Source organism: Lepidochelys kempii, chromosome 4 (assembly GCF_965140285.1).
Source record: "Lepidochelys kempii isolate rLepKem1 chromosome 4, rLepKem1.hap1, whole genome shotgun sequence".
Classification (NCBI taxonomy): Eukaryota; Metazoa; Chordata; order Testudines; family Cheloniidae; genus Lepidochelys; species Lepidochelys kempii.
The window spans coordinates 57277323-57300851 of record NC_136383.1 but is presented as its reverse complement, the minus strand read 5'-3'; the positions used below and the strand labels follow the sequence as shown (position 1 = coordinate 57300851).

General features: G+C 39.9%; 1 protein-coding gene across 7 annotated transcripts in view; it reads left to right on the top strand.

The window, feature by feature from the left end:
- Window positions 1–23529, top strand: part of SH3D19 (SH3 domain containing 19) — a 118648-nt gene that overhangs the window by 90876 nt on the left and 4243 nt on the right. For 5 of the 7 annotated variants that reach the window (XM_073341345.2, XM_073341339.2, XM_073341338.2 and 2 more), the window contains 12 exons: window positions 2864–2922; window positions 5781–6045; window positions 6654–6722; window positions 6881–7021; window positions 9596–9668; window positions 10084–10214; window positions 10894–11010; window positions 13752–13810; window positions 16912–17099; window positions 17774–17826; window positions 19566–19752; window positions 21231–21328. In XM_073341345.2, the coding sequence (XP_073197446.1) occupies window positions 2864–2922; window positions 5781–6045; window positions 6654–6722; window positions 6881–7021; window positions 9596–9668; window positions 10084–10214; window positions 10894–11010; window positions 13752–13810; window positions 16912–17099; window positions 17774–17826; window positions 19566–19752; window positions 21231–21328 (1440 nt within the window). The remainder of the gene's footprint in view (window positions 1–2863; window positions 2923–5780; window positions 6046–6653; window positions 6723–6880; window positions 7022–9595; window positions 9669–10083; window positions 10215–10893; window positions 11011–13751; window positions 13811–16911; window positions 17100–17773; window positions 17827–19565; window positions 19753–21230; window positions 21329–23529) is intronic. The other 2 variants (XM_073341341.2, XM_073341340.2) reach the window with 2 other exon arrangements.

The following is a 23529-nucleotide window of genomic DNA, read 5'->3' as shown; positions in this document are numbered from 1 at the left end:
AGGCATTTCATATGTTTTTCTTCCATATTTTATTTTTTAATTAAGCTACATCATTTAGGTTGTTGTCAGTGCTGGAAAACACTTGGTTGATTTAGATTTACACTTTGTTATGCTTTGATCATGTTTATCTTCTGTTTTCTGTACTTTAGCAGTTGTAGTCATGCTCCCTGGGGTAAACTTTCAAAGCCTTGCAGAGGGCATTAAACTGATAGGATTAACATGGCCAAATTCCCACACACCCCTTTGAAAATGCATCCTCCGTCTTCAGAAAAGGAGGCACCTCTCTGTCTGTATGCCAGTCTGAGAGGGAAAAAATTGCTTCAGATGATAAAGGGGAACTTGACAGCAACCTTTTCTCACCTCTGGCTGCATTATATAGACATTTTCCACTAGTTTATCCAGAGCCTGAGAACAATAATTTATTCTCAAATGCATCTCTTCTACTTTTCACTCATGATCAGTGATGTGCTAGTAGGAGAAGATACTAGTACGGAATAATCTGTATTATCACTGTAATAATAATAATAATCTGTATCACGGAATAATCTGTAAAAGGATGCGGCCTACAAAGGCAAAACAAAAACCAATGTCTTGCCTTCTTTTCCCCTTGCTTTGATTCTCTTCTCCATGGTCATAGATTCAGAAGTTTCTTATCTACTCTCCTCCTCTAACGCCTCTAACTTGCCTGAGTGACCCCATCCCATCTCCTGATCTCCTTCGTGCCTACTCTCATTCCCTCCCTTACTCTTCTCTTTAACCTCTCAATCTCTTCTGAATGCTTCTCTTCACAATACAAGCATGGTTTAGTCTCTCCTCTCTTTAAAAAAAAAAAAAAACAAAAAAAAAACGCACCCTTGATCCCACTTGCCTCTCCAATTACTGCCCCCCTTCTCCCTTTCATCTCTAAGATTATTGAATACATACTTACCATCATAGTCTGGAGCTCCTCTCCCCGAGTTCCTGCCTAGACCCTCTCCAATCCAGCTTCTGCACCTTGCACTCCACTGAAACTGCTCTCAACAAAGTTTCTAAACATTTCTTCCTAGCCAAGGCTCAAAACCAGTACTCCATCCTCATCCGTCTTGACCTGCCAGCCACCTTCAACACAGTGCACCAAGTTCTTTTGAAAATTTGTTCTCAATTGGCTCCTGTGACTTGGTCTTCTCTTAATTGCTCCCTCAGTGGATCCTCCTCAACCCCCCTCTGGCTTTCCAGGAGGGCTCCACAGGGCTCTGTTCTTGGTTTCCTTCTCCCTTTATACCTTATCTCTGTGTAATCGCATCCACCAACACAAATGCAACTACCATTTCTATGCTGACAACTCACAGAGCTACCTCTCTACTCCAGATCTGTCTCCTTCTGTCCAAACTAAAATCTTGGCCTATCTCTCTGACATCTCTTCATGGATGTCATGCTGCCAAGCTCAATATGGCTAAAACAGAGCTTTTAATCTCCCCCACCCAAGCCCCCTTTCTTGATCGCTGTGGATAATACCACTGTCCCACCTGTCACTCAGGCCCATAACTTGGGTTGTCATCTTCAACTCAGATCTCTCTTGAGGTGCTCACATCCAGGCTATGTCTAAGTCTTGCAGATTCTTTCTGCATAACGTCTGGCCTTTCATATTCACCCACACAGCTAAAACCCTTGTCAGGCTCTCACCAGCTCAATTGCTACAACATCCTTCTTTCTGGCCTTGACAAATACAGTCTTGCACTGCTCATATCCATTCAGAATGCTGCTGCAAAATCACTTTCCTAGCCCATCACTCTGACCATGTCATCCCTCTCTTTGCATTCCTCCCCAGGCACCCCCTTCTCTATCATATCAAATCTAAGCTACTTGTCTTCACTTTCAAGGCCCTTCACCACCTATTCCCACCCTACCTATTTTCTCTCATTCAGTATTGAGAAGTCGACTCCTGCCTTTGATTAGGCCATGATGCTAGCCTCCATCGCCCATTTGATAGATTTTCAAACAAGCACATTTGTGCTTTCTCCCATACTACCCCACATACTTTGCAGTAGCTCCCCATAAACACCTGCAAAACTAACTCATTATCCTTCTTCAAATCCCTCTTTAAAACTCTAATTTGCCATGATGTCTACAAAAAACTTGACAACAGTTAGGCTGACCATCATGCTGACCAATATTAATAGACTCATTGTTTCCTTATATTCCCCCATCTGTCTGTATCACTCTCTTGTCTGTTGTCTTATACTTAGATTGTAAGCTCTTTGGGGCAGAGACTTTATCTTTATTATTTATTTGTACAACACCTAGCACAATGGGGTCCTGGTCCATGACTAGGGCTCCTACACACTATGGTAATACCAATAATTATTATTAATAAGAAGAAATCCTCACCACCAGGGATGACATGATCGCCCTATTAGCTGCATGGCAAAGAGAGCTATTGTCTGAAAGAGAATGTAGAAGAGTCAAGTAACTTCGAGACAACACAATTCTGATCTAGTCCATCCCCTGCCAGTGCAGGTTTCTTCCATACAATATTTTTTCTAGTGCATCGTTCAGTCTATTTTTTATATGTCCGCAGTGATGGTGCTCCCACCACATTTTTTGAGAGAGAAATATTATCCCTCAAGCTAAGAGTTATTATTATATTTACAATTTTCCTGATATTCAGCCTAAATTTTCCCCTTCTTAAATTCATCCCAGGGCTCCTATTAATATCTCCTTGTACAGCATTGCCCTAAAAAGTTCCCGTTGGTAGACTTCTTTTGGCCTCTGATTTGAAGTTCTTCTCTGTTTAGTACAATTTAAATAAGAAAGGCATCTTTTTAAACAGTAACCTGTTAATGTCTCTTAAATAAACTGAAATTGCATTTTTGTGTTCTTGTAGGAATCTGAACATTCAGATCCAACAGGTACTACTTGGACAGAGCCTGTGCTGCCCCCCAGGTGAGTAGAATTTCTAAGTAACAATTTCAGGGCTCTGAGATTAGCTACTGGGTTGGTTTGCTTAGTCGGTCTAGTATGCATACTTATCAATTGTATATTATTAAGACAGTAGGCTTGTGTAAGTTGTGCTTTTGATATAATCACTAATAAATTAGGCATGCACCAATAGCCAACTAATGCACACCATATTGTGGCTAATTGGTATGGTGGTGAAGGGAGGCCTTTAGAAAGATTGCAACTTAGCTCTCCTCTTATTGTTTGACTGCCACTCTGTTCTCTCAGCTTTAGCCCCTTCGTCCATAATTAAAAGCAGATAGAGCTGGAGACCATCCTCTCCTCCACAGAAAAGATTATCAACAGCTATCTTCACTTGCTCTTGTGGCTGGGCTTGGGCTGTGGGAGCAAAGAGGGACCCGTTGCCCTTCTAAGAATTGTTGCTGAAGAGGAAGGAGCCAGGTCAGCTGCCTTTCTGAAGCTCTAGATGCATTATGTATAGTACCTCCACTGTTTGCTTACTCTTCAGTCCCGAAACCCTAGTGGAACTGTGGGAGGAATGACAGCCTCCCTAACCCCTTCAGCAACAGGAAGAGGAGTAGCACCCACAGGCAAAAGGAAGCAGGCCAGCCCTGGGCCAGGGCTCCACTGACTGCCAGGGACAGGTTGGTGGGTGGTAGAAAATCTGCTGCTAAGCTCATGCCACTTAGGCACGGATATCTATGTATGGGTTTTATAGTTGGTAGTGTACCAAAGCACAGAGTTTTACTATATCACCCTCTCCCCCTTCCTATATCAGGAGGCTTGAGCTGATCCTGGAACTGAATTTACTCTGCTTAGGGTATCATGATAATAAAGCTCTATTTCTGTTATGAAAGTTTAAGTGCATCTCCTAATGTTAGAGTGCTTATCAGAAGAGTTTCCTTGAGCGCAAATGAGATGACTCATTGTTTCTCTTTATATGTGATCACTTTTTGCCTTTATTTAGTTTTAGATCATGCTTGACCTCTCCCTCATGTTCTTTGTGTACCCAGTAGATAGAAATTCTGTCCCCTCCCTTTCCGCTCAAGTTCACAAAAGACCTCTGATTAATAACAACCCTGTGATTTTTCCAGTCATGAGATCTCTTAGGCTGGATATTTGATAATATTGCCTCACAAAAAGTGGGCTGAAAATCTGGTTATTTTTGTGGTTCAGATTTGGAACAGTCCTAATTGTATGTTTGTCGTTTTAGATTAAAATGCTTATTTGGAGGGAGGTTAGGGATGGGGTGGGGTGGGGGAAGAAACTGAACATAGATGGAAAGATTTCTCTCGTTCACATTATTATTTTTTTTTTAAACAAAAGTGAGTTGAAGGAAGGGGGACGTAAGGCCATTAACTGGTGCTGAAATGACAGCTGGGTTTCTTAGGGACGGGAATAGGGAGGTGAAGGTCCAGGAAATTCTGAAAAAAGAGAGAAAGGGTTAAAATAAATATTTTCAAAATATTTGAGAAAAGTATATAACCATTTTTCTACTATATTCACTTACTCTTTTAGAAGGCTTTTTTCATAATGGAACGATATCTGGCATAAATCCTCACAAAACTGTGTATTGATTAGAGCCCATCTTGTAATAGCAATAAAGAACATGTGGAGGGTGCATTAACAAGCTTATTAATACTCTTCTCGAGTGGTTGAAGGCACTTGATGAAAATACCAGAAGCACAGGCTAAAAGCCTATTAATACACACCTTGTTGTGGCTTATTGTTATTACAGACCTTTTGAGAATTCATGCTAGTGAATACTTGTTTGTGTTGAACTAATGAACCTCTTTAAAAAAAATGCCAGAGAAAATTGTAGAGGAAACATGTAATATTGTGGTGTTTATAATATCAGTGTCACTATATTCAAGGTTGCATAAAGATTTCTCCGTTATTTAAAAAAACCCCAAAACGCATCCTGTTTTTGAACAGCATTAGTGCCTATCCAGTTAGGGATACAAAGCTGAAATTTGACAGGAAAGCAGTCCTTATTTAGAAGAGAGGTACCTTTTGAGTACACAAGTTATTGATTTAGCCACATTCTTAGCCTTTGAAAATCATACTCCCTGAATACACAGTATAGACAGCACCATTTTTTTAGCTCTTTTACATTTTCAAGTGTACAAGTTACTTAGGAGTCTGAGTCCTATAGACATTCAATGGGACTTAGGCTCCTAAATCACTTGGGCACTTTTGAAAATTTATACTTAGAACTTAACCAGGAAGCCTGGACATTCTGAATGTAGCTTTCTGTACAGAATAATCTCATGTGGCAAATGGTTGATGAAGTCTGTTATCCAAAGTAGGTTCTTGTCCCATCAGTTTAGCTGGGGGCATGACTTGGTTCACATGACAGGATGTTTCAGATAAGTGAGATGCCAAGAAATGAGCCAGACTGATTCCCTAAGTCCAGGTGAACCAGAAATGCTCATCAGGTCTTCAGCTAAAGCACCTCATTCAAAGCATTTCAGCTCTGGGTGGCTTCAGACAAAGCTCTTTAATGGTAGGTGGCCTGGCTGAAGTCTTACCTAGTTAGAGGGCCCTGGGGAAGCCAGCCAACCAGCCAGCTCCCTGTAATTGGAACTGGCCAGCAGGATATGAAATCTGCAGTCAAGGAACCCTACTGAGACGGTTTCTGAGATTATTCAATTCCCCCAATTATCCAGAGGTTTCAGGTGTTTCCAGAGAGCTTCAAATAATCCAGATTCTACTGTATTGTTCTTCATGTTTCAATTAATTATATTTCCCTATTGAATGCTGTGTGGCTGTCTCAGAGATTAGAGGGGTTTATATGCTCGTTTAAAATGCACACTTCTCTTGATCATTCAACCAATCTCTAGGCCTGTGGATGGAAAACTTGTACCAGCTCGACTGCCTCCACTTAAAGGCATTCCTGGAAGGCCACCTCCACCAAAACACTCTGGAACCAAAACCTCTTCCCAAAAGGACCCTTTTTGTCGATCCTCATCTGACCTGACACTCCATAAAAGACATGACATCTTTGGAATTGGAGTCAAGAGAGCAAAGAGTCAAGTTTTAAAAAATCAAGACCCAGCATTACCGCCTCGACCTAAACCAGGACATAGTCTCTACAATAAATACATGGTGAGAGTGGAGATATTGTGCCTGGCTTTTGCATATAGGATAGAGCTGTTTCCAGTACAGAGTATAAGGTGCTTTATTGTGAGGGAGGAGTCTGCTGCTCCTCACCTTCAGCATATTTTCGTAGTGGTGGTGTTTATATATATATATATCTATATATATCTGCTTCCTTCTTTACCTTCTCCACAGCCTTTGGGTGTCTTGTGAACGAACCAGGGGTTCTAGGAGGAAATGGGAGCTACACTGTGGGGTGAGCAAGGACTGAGATACGGGAAAGGCCTCTTGTCCCCTCTGATCATGCACCCTTAGCTGGTTTTAAACTCTGACTTGTATTGTATAGGTGGTATTTTTCAAAGGCACAAATGGCACTTAAGTGCTAAATACCCATTTTCCTTAAAAAAAAAAAACCAAACAAAAAAAAAACACCTTTGAAAATCTCTCTCTAAATTGTTTGTCCAGTGGCCAAAATGCATAGGAGGGAAAGGTGGGTGTATCTATATTACATTGCATCACTGTATAGGCTCTTGTGCTCATGCAGCATGAATTTCAGGTGTTTAGTAGTGTGAGAGCTCATTTGATTTGTGAATAATTTGTCTGGATTTTTGTTTAAGCTGCCTGTGCCTCATGGAATTGCCAAGGATGATTTCTCTCCTAGAAACCCTGGAGAACTCAGCTGCAAGGTAAAAGAAATTCTCTCTCTCTCTCCCTAATGCTAAATCATTAGTCTTTTATTATGTTAAAGCATCAACTCCTTTAAGCTTTAAAGGTGACACTCTGAAAAATGTAATACTGGTTTATTAAATCTCTTGGTTTCAAAAAATGTTGCTGTACCTTAAAGCGTGGGGATGTTCTTGTGCTGCTGGAGCAGATCGACGGCAATTACTTCAAGTGTCAAAAGGGAGGGGAAACGGGCAAAGTGCACTTGTCTCATATGAAGATAATCACCCGCCGAGATGAGCATCTGAAAAGCAAGCAAAAGGTAAACATTAAGAATTAATTAAATCTTTTTAGATGGTAAACTCATCTGTGCAGGGATTGTGCCTTGCTATGCATTTTGTACAGTGCTTAGCACGTTTCAGGCACAACGGTAAAATGATTAATAATAGGAATAGCAACTCCAAGCTCTCAGCAACACATTGGTTGGGTCTAGACCGTTCTCAGTGGTAGCAGATGACAGAACAAGGAGTAATGGTCTCAAGTTGCAGTGGGGGAAGTTTAGGTTGGATATTACAAAAAACCTTTTCACTAGGAGGAATGGAATGGGTTACCTAGGGAGCTGTTGGAATCTCCTTCCTTAGAGGTTTTTAAGGTCAGGCTTGATAAAGCCCTGGCTGGGATGATTTAGTTGGGGATTGGTCATGCTTTGAGCAGGGGGTTGGACTAGATGACCTCCTGAGGTCCCTACCAACCCTGATATTCTATGATTTTATCAAACGTGTGCAATTTTTATTTAATACATATTAAGAATACATTTATTTCCAGTACATTGTAATTCACATTGCTCAGTTTTTGCACTGTGTTCATGTTATGTACTCTTTGTATTGCATTGAATTATATTCAAATAAAGCAATTATTCATCAGCCCTCAGTATTTCCCCTATAAACTTACCCCAATACACTCAGAAAAGTCAGTCTGCCAACCTTTTTGGATGATCTGATGAGGCTGTGCTCTCTCTCTCTCTCTGTTGCAATACCCCCTACTATGGAATCTCCCCCATAACTCAGCCATGGTCCCCCCAACTCCTATATAGACCCATCCCTCCAGCAATATGCTGCTCCTTAACTAGTGAACCACTGATGGGCTACTAGCTGATGATCTTACTCTGACGAATCACAGGTGGGCTGAGGTAGTCTCAGTTTGCAATCCACGGCAAGATCACTGTGTGAGGACCTGCACTGCAGGGGTGGAGGTATGACTGGGAGGATATTTCTGAGTAGGCAGGGCTAACCTGGGGCGCATTGCAGAAAGGGCAGAGTGAGGGCTCTCAGCTGGTCAACTAAGGTTTATGAATGAATTTATGATCGCCCACTCTAATCTGTTTAGGGCTGATTTAGTGTGGACTTGAGGGCAAACCTTAAAATGGTTGAGAGTGAGACACTCAATCACTGGTGCTTCAAGTTAGTGCAATACAAGCAACTGAAGTGCAACTAGCTGAATGCTGTACTGTAGACAAGCCCTGAGAAAATAAGTCAAAATGACTTCTGCTGACCCGGATTCACGCACCGAGGAGTGTTTAGCCAATCAGGAAACCAGCAGGAATATCCTATGACTATAGCTACTTGACTTTAACCATGCAGCCAATCCCAGCTCAAAATTCACCAGAGTTTCAAAATGCATGAAAACATTTTGTCTTCCCTAGGGAAACTTCATTTATGTGTGTGTGTGTATATATAATATATATATTCCACACAGGTTTCAGAGTAACAGCCGTGTTAGTCTGTATTCGCAAAAAGAAAAGGAGTACTTGTGGCACCTTAGAGACTAACCAATTTATTTGAGCATAAGCTTTCGTGAGCTACATCCGATGAAGTGAGCTGTAGCTCATGGAAGCTTATGCTCAAATAAATTGGTTAGTCTCTAAGGTGCCACAAGTACTCCTTTTCATATTCCACACAACTGCTCTGAGCATAATTGATGTGATGTTTAATGTGGGGACAGCTGATATCCCATCTGTACTAGGGCTCACAATGTTGCTAACCTTTGTTCAGCCGAACTTGATGTTAGAAACAATGAGAAATTTTTTAGAAACTTTTTTCCTGGTGTAGAAAAGGAACTAGTCAATGTAAAAATGCATCCCCAACTTAACCAAAATTTCATGGATATAATAAATGTTCATGTGAAACATCACATGTTCATGGAATCTGCAAACTCAAAGACCTGCCGATGTTGAAATTTAATATCTGTTTAGTTTTACATTGAATGTCATGTGCCGCCGCAACCAAATCATTTCTCAGTAGAGTGTCTTTATTTGCACTGCAACGTAAAAAACCCTCTAGATTAACACTTCATGTGCGACACGTGTTATGGAGATGACATAGCTGATGGCCAAAAACCAAAAAGGGGGGGAAGATATAACTGCCATCAAGCAGCAAAGTCTGGCGCTCCTGGAAGAAGGAAGAGTTACTGTGAGAGTCCTTACTATGACAGAAAAGGGCTATAGAGATTTTAAGGGGTATAAAGGAGGTACCATTAGAATAACATGGCAAAAGTCTCCAGATAGAGTGTGCTGCGAAACTCAAAATTGTTGTAATACAGTCGGATAAGACGTACTGGATATGAATACACTGCGTCAATTTTCTTCTCATTTAAATTGGTTCTACACCTGGGTGACTGCATTCAGTGGAATTACTTTTGATTTAAACAAGTATAAGTGAGAGAAGAATCAGGCCCATTAATGTATGTGTAATAATAATTCCTTTCTTTAAAGGTGACCGTTTGGAATCATACATGCATGATGGAATTGTGTACACAGCCAAAAATCTTTCAGAATCAAGAATGGAATGTTCATGTTAATATCTTTCATGATTTCTAAATTGCTTATGTTTTTTGTAAGGATTCAAACAATATTGAGAGGGTTTCTGACAAAAGTGCTCCTCATGCTGTAGTGCTGCATGACTTTCCAGCAGGTGAGTGCACATAAATAATACCAATAAGTGGATAGTTTGACTAATCGTGTAAAATGTGCTACCAAAGCGGAGAAGAAAATAGTCAAAACTTTTCTTCTGCTCTTTGGAACACTGAGGTTTAAAAGGCATGTAGCATTTTGATTTTTCACAGGAACTTGAAATGTGATGCAATTGCAGAGCCCAGGTTGCTAAGTTTGGATCCAAACTTACCCTGAATGTGTGGATGTTCTGATCCATGGTTTTAGCTGAGACCAATTTTGAGTTAAAGCTTACATATCAAACCGTATGCCCGTGTTAATAAAGATTTTTAAAAACTGATTCAACTTTTGGGTATGGTGTATATTTAATAAGCTTTTACTTAGAGAAATTCACTTCATTTGACACTGACTGTAACTGAAATGATACTGTCTTACAGAGCATGCTGATGATTTGGACCTCCATTCTGGAGAGACTGTTTATCTTCTGGAGAAAATAGATAACGAGTGGTACAGAGGAAAACTTGAGAATCGCACAGGGATATTTCCTACCAACTTTGTTAAAGTGATTGTATGTAGCCCATTTCCATTGAAATATAGTGTATTCCACTCAGGTTCATGCTCCAGGCCTAATTTACCTTCTCTCCTGTGCATTTTATTCCACTTGTTATCTAGGTAAATTTTGCATCAGTGCACAGAAGAGAGATCAGTTTGTTTGTGTGATATTAGAAATCTACTTAATCTTGCAACTCTGCCCAGCCATTATAGGTATGATTCTCATGTTAATTTAAAGTCAGGTAAGAGAATCGTAGCTGTTACTTAAGAAATGCTCATAAATCACCCCTGACCAGATTCTGTTCTGTTTCATCTGGGCAAATTCCCATGGGCGTTTCCCTGGTGTTACAGAGCAGATTATTTTAAATAACTACACTTAAGTAAGAAGTCCCATCAAGGATTTGCATTAAATGGATTGAGAGTGTTGGGATGCCTTCAACCCTCCCAAGATGTGCACCCTGACATGGTATGTTGTTATTGAAGTATGTTTTTAAAATTGCAGCAGACAAGTTTATTTTGGAAAAACAAAAACAAAACCTCTTGAATGACACACATCACCAGTAAAAAAGTTCCCAAAAAGAAAACAAATTGGAACCTCTAAAAGGAAGGGTCACTATGTACAATAAGTGTAATCAAACCAGTGGTGAGGAAGTATTGAGGCGATAACACCATGGCTGTTAATTTTTACTGGATAGCCTGATCAATGCAAAGAGACCTGGATAAGGGAATCTGAGAGACAGGACATAACAGACACCGTTTTTCTAAGGACTTGTCTACACTTACAGCGCAGAAGCAGCTGGGTCGCTGAAGCAGTAAGTGAAGATCCTACCTATGCCAATGATAGAGCTTCTCCCACCAGCGTAGGTACTCCCCCACCCTGAGAGGTGGCAGCTATGTTGATGGGAGAAGCCCTTCCGTCAACATAGCACTCTGTACACTGGGAGTTAGGGGGTATAATTACATTCCTCAGAGATGTAGTTATACTGACATAAATTTGTAGTGTAGACCAGGGCCTATTGATAGTGGTATAGAAACTTCCACTTCTTTTACGTATCTTTTCAGTCATCTTGGGGGATAGTGCACTGATCAAGGAAGTCAAGAGATCTGGATTCCATTCCCAGCCCTGCCATTGTCTCAATATGTGACCTAGGGCAAGCAATGTCACATTTCTGTGGGCTTGTTTATGTGGATATTAAGGTGTGATTCCAGTTTAGTTAAAATGGTGCCAAAAGCTTTGTGGACGTGGTGATTTTGGTTTCGCTCAAGTCCATTAGGAATCAACTTTAGCTAGTCCAAAATAACCATGTTTATACAGTTGTTTACACTGGTTTAACTAAATTGGGTTAAAATCACATCTTAAGTTACACATGCACAACTTACTTTTGGAATTGCTGCCTGCTACATGAATAATTTTCAATATTAATGTGACGCAGTCATACATAAGAGGCTCTGATTCTGGTTTTTAACCGTTTAGGTTCGTGAATTTTAATATGCTGACTACCATTACTGAATGAAAAATATTGTCATAGTTGGGAATAGTGGGACTGGGGGGAGGTGGGGAGTGTTACTCCAACACAGGACTAATACGGAGATTTGTTAGGTAAACAGACTGCACCCTTCACCTTCTTCATGTTTCCAAACAAACATTATGTAATTCACAATTTGATTTCTATTGATGGCTAACTTTTAAAACCACTGTTTTAAAACAGAATAAAACTTTGAGTGACCATCATGGGCCAAATTCAGCACTGGTGTAAACATGCACAATCCTGTTTGAAACAAGATTATGTTAACATGAATTAGGTAGCTTTTAATTTGCATCAGTGGGTTCTACTTGGAACAGGTAGAGAGTACTCATGATCCTCTAATTTGCACTGGGACCCATATAGACAAGCCCAAAGTCAGTGGAACTGCGCCAGGCCTGCATTTGGCTCACTCTGTCAGAGAATACTGGAAGTGTTAGACATCACACTGTGGGATCCAGTAACTAATAAATAAGGGGAAATGAACCTAGGTACATGTTCCTGAGCTGCTCCCATTTTAAATTTTTCTGTGTACTCAGGAATGATTCTTGCTTACTAATATTTAATTTTGAAATTTTATTTTATTTTTAAAAGTGAATTAAACTCTTAGTGCTAAAAATATTTTCTTTGCAGTTTGGAAATTTTAAAAAATATCTATTGGGAAGAGAGAACACTTTATTAAAAAAGCAGTTAACAGATAATCAGCTCATTGGGGATGTAGGCATTGGCAGGGCTCTTAGGGTCACAGCCTCCTTCACCCTGTATTTTTGGGGTGGTACTAAATGATACATAATTGGTGCATTCAGTATTGATACAAGGGCCAATTCTCTCTCTGTCTGATAATGTTAAGCTGGATATCAGCATGAGGTCTAGGCATCAAATAATAATACTTAGCATCTATGGTACACTTCAAACATTAACTAATTAGTCCCCATGATGCCCTAGTCAGGTAGCCATTATCCCAAGGTAAAGCATGGCCCAATCCAGCACCCACAGATGTTCAATGAAAAGACTCCCATTGATTAGTGAGGGAGTTGGGTCAGGCCCTCAGTGAGTAGTGAGAGAGCCAGGACTACAAACAAGGTCTTTAGACTCCCACTCTTATGTTTAATCCACTAAGCTGTGGTGCATATTTTGCAGCACTCTTGTGTGATAAGAGATCAGATGATGACTGTGATAATATTTTTAAATAAAAACTTAAAACCATATATATCCAGGGTCCCTTGGTTAGTGCACAGCCTACAGCTCCAAATGTGATAAGGAAGAGGGCTTTTGGTGACACTTAACCTCTTTATACATTCCGTCTTTCAATGCAGACCAAAGTACAATTTGAGACGTGTTTGTTTGGGGTACAGATAGTAAAATCTGGACTATCAAAGCCGGGAATGGATATTTCTAAACAGTAATCTTGATAATTTTGAATTGCTCTAGCAGATAATAGATTACAATATCAATTATGAGCCTGGAGCCAAAAGCAACTGTGTGTAGTAGTATCCAATTCCATTTTCTGCCAGTGAACAAAGAGGCAGACAACAAAGAGGACTGTTGCTATTAAAACACAGTTATTAATGTAAATTATGAAAAGTTGTTGTTTGTTTCCATAATGTTGAATAGCAATGATGATGGGTCATTGGCATCAAAGAGTTAGTGATTATATCAAAACAGCCCCCTTCCCCCATGTAGCCAATGATCGGACCATTCCAGTGATTATGTAGTGCCATGTAAATAGGGTGACCAGATAGCAAGTGTGAAAAATCGGGACAGGGGGTGAGGGGTAATACATGCCTGTATAAGACAAAGGCACCTATATTGGACAAGTCCCCAAATATCGGGACTGTATCTATAAAATCAGGACATCTGGTCACCCTATGTGTGGCATCTGCAGCTGAAACTGCAATGTAATTCACTAATTTGAATGGAGACGATTCTAATTTTGACATTAAATATGCTCAATTTATGCCACTGTAATTTTAAGATTGAGTGTGTATTGTTTTTTATTTTGTTTTGTTTTGTGGTCTTCTCATTATTAGATTGATGTTCCAGAGGAAGAGAACAAGAAAAAAGTATTGTTTTCATCAACATGTATTAAGTGAGTTTCATACACATTATGAAATGCTCTCTTGTTCATCTTGACATATATGAAAAACAAATAAGCGGAAGGATTATGTTTACTTCAGATTTACAGAGGCATTAGCGTTAATTTAGTCTAACTCTGATGCACCAATATTTTAGTTTATGCTGTTTAATTTTTGCAAACTAGGAATATTTGAATAAGAATCTTTCCATTTTTTGTCTCATTCATATGAAATTAAGCTCTAATTACTGTAAAAGACTCAAAACAATGCAGTTTTATTTTTGGCAGGAATATAAATAACACTGAACTTCATGGATTTAAGAAATGGCAGATGACATTGACTTTGAAATAAATCTTTTTTGAAATCTGCTTTTTTGAGATACTGAGAATAGCTACTTGTAGGGCTTGATGCTGAGAAGGTCTGTGCACCTACCATTCCCATTAATTGTACATGCTCAGCACCTCACATGACCAGGCATGAAAATTATTATAGACTTATTTTAATACGGAAAGACTACGAGAGGCAGTATCTTTCCTGGTTCAAATGGATACAACTTGATTTCAGTTGCATTCCATAGTGTCATTTTTGGACAGTGCTAGTTTGTTGACTTACATGATTGTTCACTTGCAAAGTGAAAAGCAAAATGAAGCAGAGGTGGGTTACACAAAACAGTCTGAGCCTTTCCCTTAAAGGTAAAGTTAAAAATAATGTTTTATTTTCAAATTAATAGTAGAACTATTCAAACTTTTCTGGTAGCTATGACAGCCACTATAAAAGATCAACAGTAGCAGTCTGATTTTAAAAGCCCCTCTGTATCACCCTCTTAAAAAAAAAAAAAAAGGTAAATTTTAGTGAAATAAACTGGAAAATTTAGAATTGTAAAGAAGGGTGACCAATATGTGATCAGAGTTCAAATGGTATCACAGAAAGAGGTGGGGAGTGGGTGGGAATTCCTCTTAACACCTGTGAACTGTGAGTTTCTGTGTTACCCCTCTCAGCCTCAGCATAGCAGCAGCAAAGTTCCCACTTGCTATGTGTCAGCTCTCTGACACACTGGCTTGTCTGCCTTGCCAGCGAACTTTTTAGGACTCTGCCAGTCCAAACCCTGTCTCGACGGTAACAATCAGTGAACCCCATTCCCAAGTTCCTCAGAGACGTCTTTCCGCAACACTCACAAAAACAAGTTAACTGGTCCTTTAACAAGACAGTACACAAGGCTTATTACCTTCACTGGGGTTAACCAACAGTCTGTTTCAATCAAAGTGTTGAGTTGGTTTATGGTATAAGTAAAACAGGTTTGTTAACAAAAGGACACAGGTTTAAGTGATACCAAGTATAAGGAATCAGGGTAGAAATGGTTACAAACAAACAAAGTAAAAATATGCTTCTAAGCCTAAAACAACTTAACATACTAGTGTCTTTTTTCTTCAAAGCGGTTTTTCTCACCATAGTCTTTCTTCCTGCATGGCTGGCTAGACCTTTAGCTAGGACCCAACACATGGAGCTGAAAGCGCTTGGTTTCTTTGATTCCTATGGTAAAGGATAACTCAGGTGTTCACTTCCCTCCTCTTTATAGTCCAGTAAACCTTTGAAATGTATTCTTTTGAAATGTATCCTCAGATAAAGTTCCTTTCCCCTTCTGGGTGTGGACACCATGCTATCTGGTGTAGATTCTGCGCTGGTTCCTCCCTTGCTGGTGATTTTTACAACGTAAATTATCCCATCCTGCAACCTCTGATATAAGTGACTAGCCCATTGAATTTGGCCACACCTGATCTGAGATGCTGGCCTCTTTCCTTTTGTCGGTAGAAAACCTGTTTTTGAAAACTCTCTGACATCCCTGGTTTAAACACATTTTAGTCACATATTTCCAGCACATCTATACAGTTCTTTGTGGGTTAACCATACGTTCATTGAGCAAGAATATTAATGATCAGTGAGTTATTAGTTTTCCAGTGATATATTACATGCCACCTTTTGGGAAAATAGCATGACAACAGAGTGCCATCTGGCATTGGCGGGGCTCTTAGGATCACAGCCTCCTTCACCCTGTATTTTTGGGGTGGTACTAAATGATAAATAATTGGTGCATTCAGTGATTTAAATATTGCTACACAGCAACTTTATGTTCCAGTTAAATGAAAAAAATTGAATTCAGCTGTGTAGTATCCTGCTGTAAATTGTGAAGCTGTCAGAGGCGTTGATTTTTTTCCCCTAGATTAAGAGTTTATATTTTCTGAAATCCACCATGGAAAAATAAAGCTTGTCCCAATAGAGGAAAATTGTTTTCTCTGATACAAAGCATCATGCTGCATTTTCAAGGTTTTGGGGGGCAGGGGTATGTGAAGCTAGCATTTCACGGTGGCTTATCTATCAAACAGACTAAATAAAAATGTGATTGCAGCTATTGCTGATGTGTGTCTCTTCCTCCCCCCTCTCCCCCACCGAAGATGGACTACAGGCTGTCCAGCTAGAAAAAAATATTTTAAAAGCCTATGTTGCTCAGTTTTTTGTTTTTTAATGTGGCTTCAGCTGAATAAGACAGCATTACTTTTCCTTCTTTGTGTATTTCTTAACTTGGAAATATTCAATGGGCCAGCTTCTTAACCGTGCAAAACATGAGTTCACAGGGGCAGGGTGGCTTCAAGTCACCTTTCCAAACCCCTGATCCTGGGCAGGCCAGCCAGGAAAATAGACCTGATGCAATTTTAAAGTAGCTCTCCAAGACCACGGTGCCAGCTAGGGATCAGCCACAGCACTGCACACGCTGCCTCACTCCCTCCCATTCCTAGTGTCCTACAGCCTGCTACTCACCATCCCTGACATACACCCTACTGAGAGGCGGGGACTGGATATTAGAGAGCTAGGCCTGAGGCTAGTTTGTACCCCTTTAAGGCAGCTTTCTGCCTGCTTTGTGCTAAGTACAACCTTTAGGCCCCCATTTTTATCCATTTTGGCCAGAAAGATATAAATATGGTGGTTTTTGCTTCATGCTAACTATTGTGGATATCCTATGCCATTTGTTCTGGCTATGTAGTGCCCAAGACAAGAAATGCAATGACAAACATATTAAAATGAATATGTGAAGCCAACTCATTCTTTTGTGTTTGTGCAGGGGCCCGAGATGCATAGCTCGGTTTGAATATATTGGAGACCAGAAAGATGAGCTAAGTTTTTCAGAAGGTGAAATTATTCTTCTTAAGGAATATATAAATGAAGAATGGGCCAGTGGAGAGCTGAAAGGCACATCTGGAATTTTCCCCTTGAACTTTGTGGAAATTATTGAAGATCTGCCTGGATTAGGTACAATATATCAGCACTCTCTAAGTATGTAACCTGGAATAGAGCCACAGTGTATAACGATTAGTATTGCATGTAGGCAGTATGACATAATGTATGAGTTGGAAAGAAAAATGCACTTTATTTATAAGGACTAGAAAAAATGAGGAAAGGGATTAGTGAAGAAGAGACAAAAATGAAAGAGGACAAACAAGTGAAAATTAAAAGGAAAATTAGCCTTTTGAAGAGAAGCCAGATCTTGAATACAGTAAAAGCTGTGTTATCTGTCACTTTACCAGCTGGGAAGCTCTATGAACCAGCATTTTTTATCTTCGTCAGCAGTCTGGTTGGCATGGGTCTGGTAGGCTCCCTACCTGGCTCTGCGTGGCTCCACGGAAGCAGCAACATGTCCCTGCCGCTCCTAGGCAGAGGAATTTGGTCAGAGGAGTTTGGAGTGCGGGAGGGGGTGCGAGGTTGGGTTTTGTGGGGCTCCTCCATCTTAGTTAACCGGAATTTTTCACTAACTGGCACCCCCAATACCTCCAGCATGCTGGGTAAAAAAGCTTTGAGTGTAATTTGGTATCGCAAAATGCTGTTCTTGATTTTTCACTTCCTCTCCAACATGTTGAACTCACATCACCAGTGAAATTACGAAGAGCAAGAGCAAATATTTGAACTGTTTATACTTTATTATGTAGGTGTAGGAGCACCACTGACGAACAAGAGGGAGAGTTCTGCTTGTCTTTCTCAGGTAGGTTATTGGAATTCAATAGACTGAAGCCAAATTAACATGAGGTAAATTGCATAAGGTAAATTTTCATAGTGATGCACAGGGAGATCAGTTGCACAACTTTTATCGAAATTAGTAGGCATTATTAAGCATTTTATTCTCAGTGCTTTGTATAAATTACTCACAGAAACCTAAATTACAATTTATCTCAATTGATGAAGTAATTGGTAGTAGGAAGTCATCAGACATCGTTCCTACTCTTATTTCCTTTGTTTAGGTAATTTCTATTGTTCAGTCTATTGTGATTTGTTGAGCTACTGTAGTTTAGTTTAGTCTGCTTTTAATTTGTAATGGGCATTAGATAGTGTCTTTTGTTTTTGTTATCCCGCCATTAAATATGTTAAAAGGGGAGGCAGACAGTATGAGACAGGAGTAACGCACGTGAAAGTTTCTCAGATTGGATGATCATTGAAATGTTGTTCTAATCTACAACTGTTTAGAGTATAATGGTTAACACAGGGGTGTCAGATTCATTTGTGGGAAGGGATTAATTCCTTGCTTATTTAAGGTCTGTTGGCTTGGTTATAAATTCAGGACTCTGTGCCCCACAATGCACTGTGGAATACCTACAGCTTTCAGCAGTGGTTTGGACAGCAATAGGGGGAGCATATGGGCTGTATGTAATATCTAAAGTTATCTCTTACTGGTTCAGTGCCTTCCTGTAACATTCATCACTCAGTAAGAAAGTCGGCTGCTATTCCTTCCCTTTGTTTATCTTCTTTCCCTGCCTTTGTGAGTCTTCTCTGTTCTTTCTTCCACATTTCCTTCCCTATAGCAACTCCCAGTTCCCAACCCAGTGGACTCTACTTCCATTTATCCCCTAGATGAAAAAAAATTATTAGTGATTACATAGCTAATGGTGGGAGGAAAGTTTCATCATTGGGCTTTGAAGATGACACTTCAATCAGATTAATATGGGATAGAGCAGTCTGCGCTGAATCAATTACATACTGTTCCCATTTGGAAAGTTTTAGCCCTCATAGCTGCTGAGAGAATTTATTTAATTTATGAAAACTTAGATTACGGACAATCTGAATATGCCAGGCAGGTCCTATCAATACATTATACAAGCCATACATTTCACAACCCTGGGTTAAAATAAAAGAGTAGGGGTTAGGGAGATCATGAGGTTTAAATTCAGTTGAACCAGTGGTTGTGTGACTTTGATACAAATCACCCCTTCACTTTCCTCGGTTCCTGTTCATTCAGCAGAGCCTCCTTGAAAACGAGCTTCTGTGGCACTTTCCTGAGTTAATAAGAAGTGACCTGGGGAACAAAACAACAGTATTTTCAAAATCTCCTTGTCAGGCCTCTAAGAGATATCTAACAGGGAGAAATTACAGAAGCAAAACATGCACACACAAAAGATCATATTTAAAATTTGCTTGACTCTCGTCCTTTCAAAGCATGGGGCCAAGAAAAGGATTGTGCACCTCTACAAGCACCGTAAACCAAACCTGTGGATTCACGATCTCCTCTGTACACTTTGCAAGTCAGGATTGTTATAAAACTCCCCGCCCCCCTCAATACTCTAATCTGTGTTAAACCAATTAAGCAAATATAACATTATGGAAAAAAAAACGGATAGTATTCATGCAGGTTACCCTCCCTGTCTAAATCTCTGGCTCCATCCAAGTCTCTGTTTTAAAATAAACTTGACATTTCCTGCAAACAGGTCTTGTGTTCGTTTACTTTGACAGACTGATAGACGTTCTGGAGAGTGGTGTGAAGCTCTTCATGATTTTACAGCAGAAACGAATGAAGACTTATCCTTTAAAAAGGGAGACAGCATCCAGATATTGGAGCATGTGGACTCAGAGTGGTGCAGAGGGAGACTGAATGATAGCGAAGGCATTTTCCCAGCAGTGTTTGTTCAGACATGCTCTGGTACAGTATTTCTAGTGGAAGACAAATTCTCATTTCTTAACCCACATCCCTGGTAACAAACACACTTATCTGAAGTGCTCATAATGACGACTGGTGTTCTGGTTCCTAGGGTGATGTAATTAGCTAGGTATAATATCTGTAACACTAAGCAATACTACAGTGACGTGCCATTGCCTAGAAATCAAACTAGACCTTGAACCAAAATTTTCCAAATAACGGCTCAGAGCCAGTCACTACAGCTGAAGAGATACCATTAGAGATGAAAACTTTGTTCTAATTTAGTTTGCATTTGAAGCTGATCTTCATATCAGTAAACAATGTCCAGGTTTAATTAGTGCTTGGAATGTTTAACGTTCCCTGTACTCTAAAGTAATACTAACATCTGAGAGGAAAGCCAGGTTAGTTCTGGCCTGGGCTTTATCACTACAGTAAAACCATTGTCTTCAAATTAAATCTAGAGTTACAGCTGTCCAATGTTGTAGCCTTCAGTGGGGTTTCACAGGTGTAACTGAAGGCAGTGGGCCAGGTTGGCAGCTGGTGTGAATCAGTGTAACTCCACTGAAGATTTGGCCCATAATTTGTGGACAGTAGGGTTGCATTGATGGCCCTGTCCAAAAAACTAACTTACTCTATTCTGTTTAATTGAAGAAACATGAGCAAGAAACCAGTCTAGTTCACTCTCTAAGAATGGAGTTAGTTCTCTATGGCTAACAGTAGCCAAAAGCAGTAAAATTTTAGTTTTTTGTCACTCAAATACCTATGACTCAGAATATACAGAAAGTAAGGTGGCTTTACGTAGTCAGTTTCAGAGTTTCATACTGTTACCTACTACTCCATTATTATATACATTACATCAGGGTAGTCAATTATTTTTTGTCAAGGTCCAGGCTCCAGAAAAAATAAAAAAACAACAATTATCATAATAAAAAGTTTTCAGGGTCCATTCAAAAGCATCTGGAAGTCCAGATTTGGCCTGCAGTCCACCTATTAAATATCCCTGCATTACATTTTAAACCAACTGAGGTTCCAGTTAGGAAGAGGAAAGTCCAACTCCTCCCTGTAACACTCCAGTTAATGAGAAGGGTTGGGTAGGTAAGCAGTGGGACAAGCTCTTGACTCAATCTCTGAAATCCCCTTCCTATGAAATGAACTCATTTCTAGTGCAGAGGGAACAATCTGCCTGAATGAATATCAACAGCAGATTTCAAGTGAAAGACGTTTAGTTTCTATAGTGGTAGAAGTTCATTTCTCATTATGATTACTTTATTATATTATTGTGACCCATTTAGTTAACCCAAAATGGAGGATTTATTGCAGTTGTGTTCCACACTATGTACTAATAATGCATTATTTGTGAATGTAGGGAGAGAGAATCCAAGCACTGAAAAGTTTCTTCTTCTTGTGGAATTCTCTTTAAAATAAAAAATTTTGTAAACAAATATTTTGTAATCAACTTGTGTGTTGTCAATGTTCTACAGCTGGGGTAAAGACAGCACAGTCTCCAGGATGGAGGAAAGGAAAAGCCAAGGCTTTGTATGACTTCCAGGGAGAGAATGAGGATGAGCTGTCCTTCAAGGTAAATATCTTAGTCATTGCTTTAGCTCACAAACCTCTAAAGAGTTAGGGCAGCACAATATTGAGAAAACAGATTGTATGGAGCAGACCAATTGAGCTGGACCTCATCTACATTAGAACACACAGCTAGAAAAGGTAAAAAAACTTTTACTACCCTGGAAATAAGGCCAAATCCTGGAACAGAGTGGGGGAGTGAAAGGGGCACAAAGATGGCATAACACCCACCTTTGAGATCTGCTGCCCGGTGTCAGTCCAGTTCCATGGCATAAATTAGAGCAGGTTATCAACCAGCCCGAAGGGGTTGAAACAACAGCTCTATGAATCCATGAAGGATAGGGAAGCCCCATCCATGCCAGCAATGGTAGCAGTAGGGTGGTTGGCATAGGAGTGGTTACAATAAATCTATACCACAGGAAGATTCCCTTTGCAGTGAGCTGATCCTCCTTTGGCTGCTTATGTTGATTTTTGGGCCAGAATGTCAGCGTGCTGCACCCCAGGCTGCAGGGCAAGAGTTACCACATTCAGATTTGAAAGTTACAAGGTAAATAAAGTAGCAGTTCATAATAGCCTCATATCAAACATCCTCTCAGCCTCTGTAGTGCTTAGAGCTAGCATTTCCACCTCTGCTAACAGTGCAGATATATTTGTAGAACTAGTATTAGGAAAGCCAACATCCAGGTACTCTTCCCGCTCTTCATCAACATTCCAGTAAGATCACTGGAATATTAGATGAACCTGAGACTCAGCAGCCAAGTGGTTATTTGCTGAAAATGAATCAGTTGTTTCAGGACACTTGCAATACATGGACTGACCACAACGTGTCCAAAGGGAAAAGTTGAAAATCCGCATGCTACAAAATAAGTATTAAGAGCTCATCAGTTTTTTGGAAGGGCTATTTTACAGTACGTTCCAGCAGCATACCTGACATCATGAGGGTGCATCACTTAGTCAAACTAGGATTTGCTCCTGGATCTTTGTCTGTTTACTGGGGATCTTTCCATAAAGTTAACTTTTTGATGAGTATGGTAAATATAAATAGTAGCAACTATCAGAAGTCCCAGATGTTTGTCTGTACCTCTTTTTATGTGGATGCTTTTGTCTTTTCTTACTGTGACTTTAGTCAGGGTACAGCTGTTCTGAAACAAACAAAATATCTTGAATAAAGTCAGATCATAGTTTTACTTTGACAAATAGATCCTGTTACCTTGTCACGCTTCTTCCGAAAAAAAAAAAAAAAAAAAAAAGGTAAAATTAAGTTTTCTGACCAGATGCATTCATTTTCAGTTGTATCAAAAATTAGAGATCTGATCAAATAGGGCACCAGACAATTTATCCCACTGTGCCTAGGAAGCAGAAGACAGGATGAAATATTGGAACGGAGCCGTAGTAGCAGCAGCACCGACACCCTACGATGGTGGGCTTTTAAAATACATTAAGTACAGCGTGTGTTTTGGGTTTCCTGAGAAGTTTGCACAGCACACCATGCAGTTGTGACATAGAAAATCAAGTGACATACTGCTTGCTGGGTATTCAGACAGACTATTTAAAAAAGAAAAGAAAAGGAGGACTTGTGGCCCCTTAGAGACTAACAAACGCCACAAGTCCTCCTTTTCTTTTTGCGAATACAGACTAACACGGCTGCTACTCTGAAACCTGTCACTATTTAAAGAGGTAAAGGATGTTAGCAAGAAGTGGTGGGTCTATAGTATATCAGAACCAACGAACCAGATACTGAGGGAACTTGAAACTTAAATTGGCAAGCACTGCATCGACATTCAAAGCAAGATCAGATTAAGAGTAATCTCAAAAATACTACCTTTTACTACTGTGCCTAAAGCAGATCCTATGTGAGCACTTGGGTTTTATGTTCTTGTGAGACTATAGGAGTAGAGTATTCTATATTAAAAGCACTGCACTGGAAGAAAAGGCAAGGCTATGGGAGAATATTTTAGATTAAGTATGGGGCACAACATGATGAAAATAGGAACAAGGAATAGTAGATCAGACAGGTAGTACTAATTCTAGTCCACTTCAGACAACCTGTTAAACTACTCAGACCATTGTGCCCCACTTCTGGTAACCATAATATGAGGAAAACTTCAAGGAGTGAGTGTCAGGGATGGATAACAAGAACAATGGGGGTAAGACACTTAGCTTGTAGCAAAGCACTGAAAAAGAATTGTGCTTACTAGAGAAAAAAAC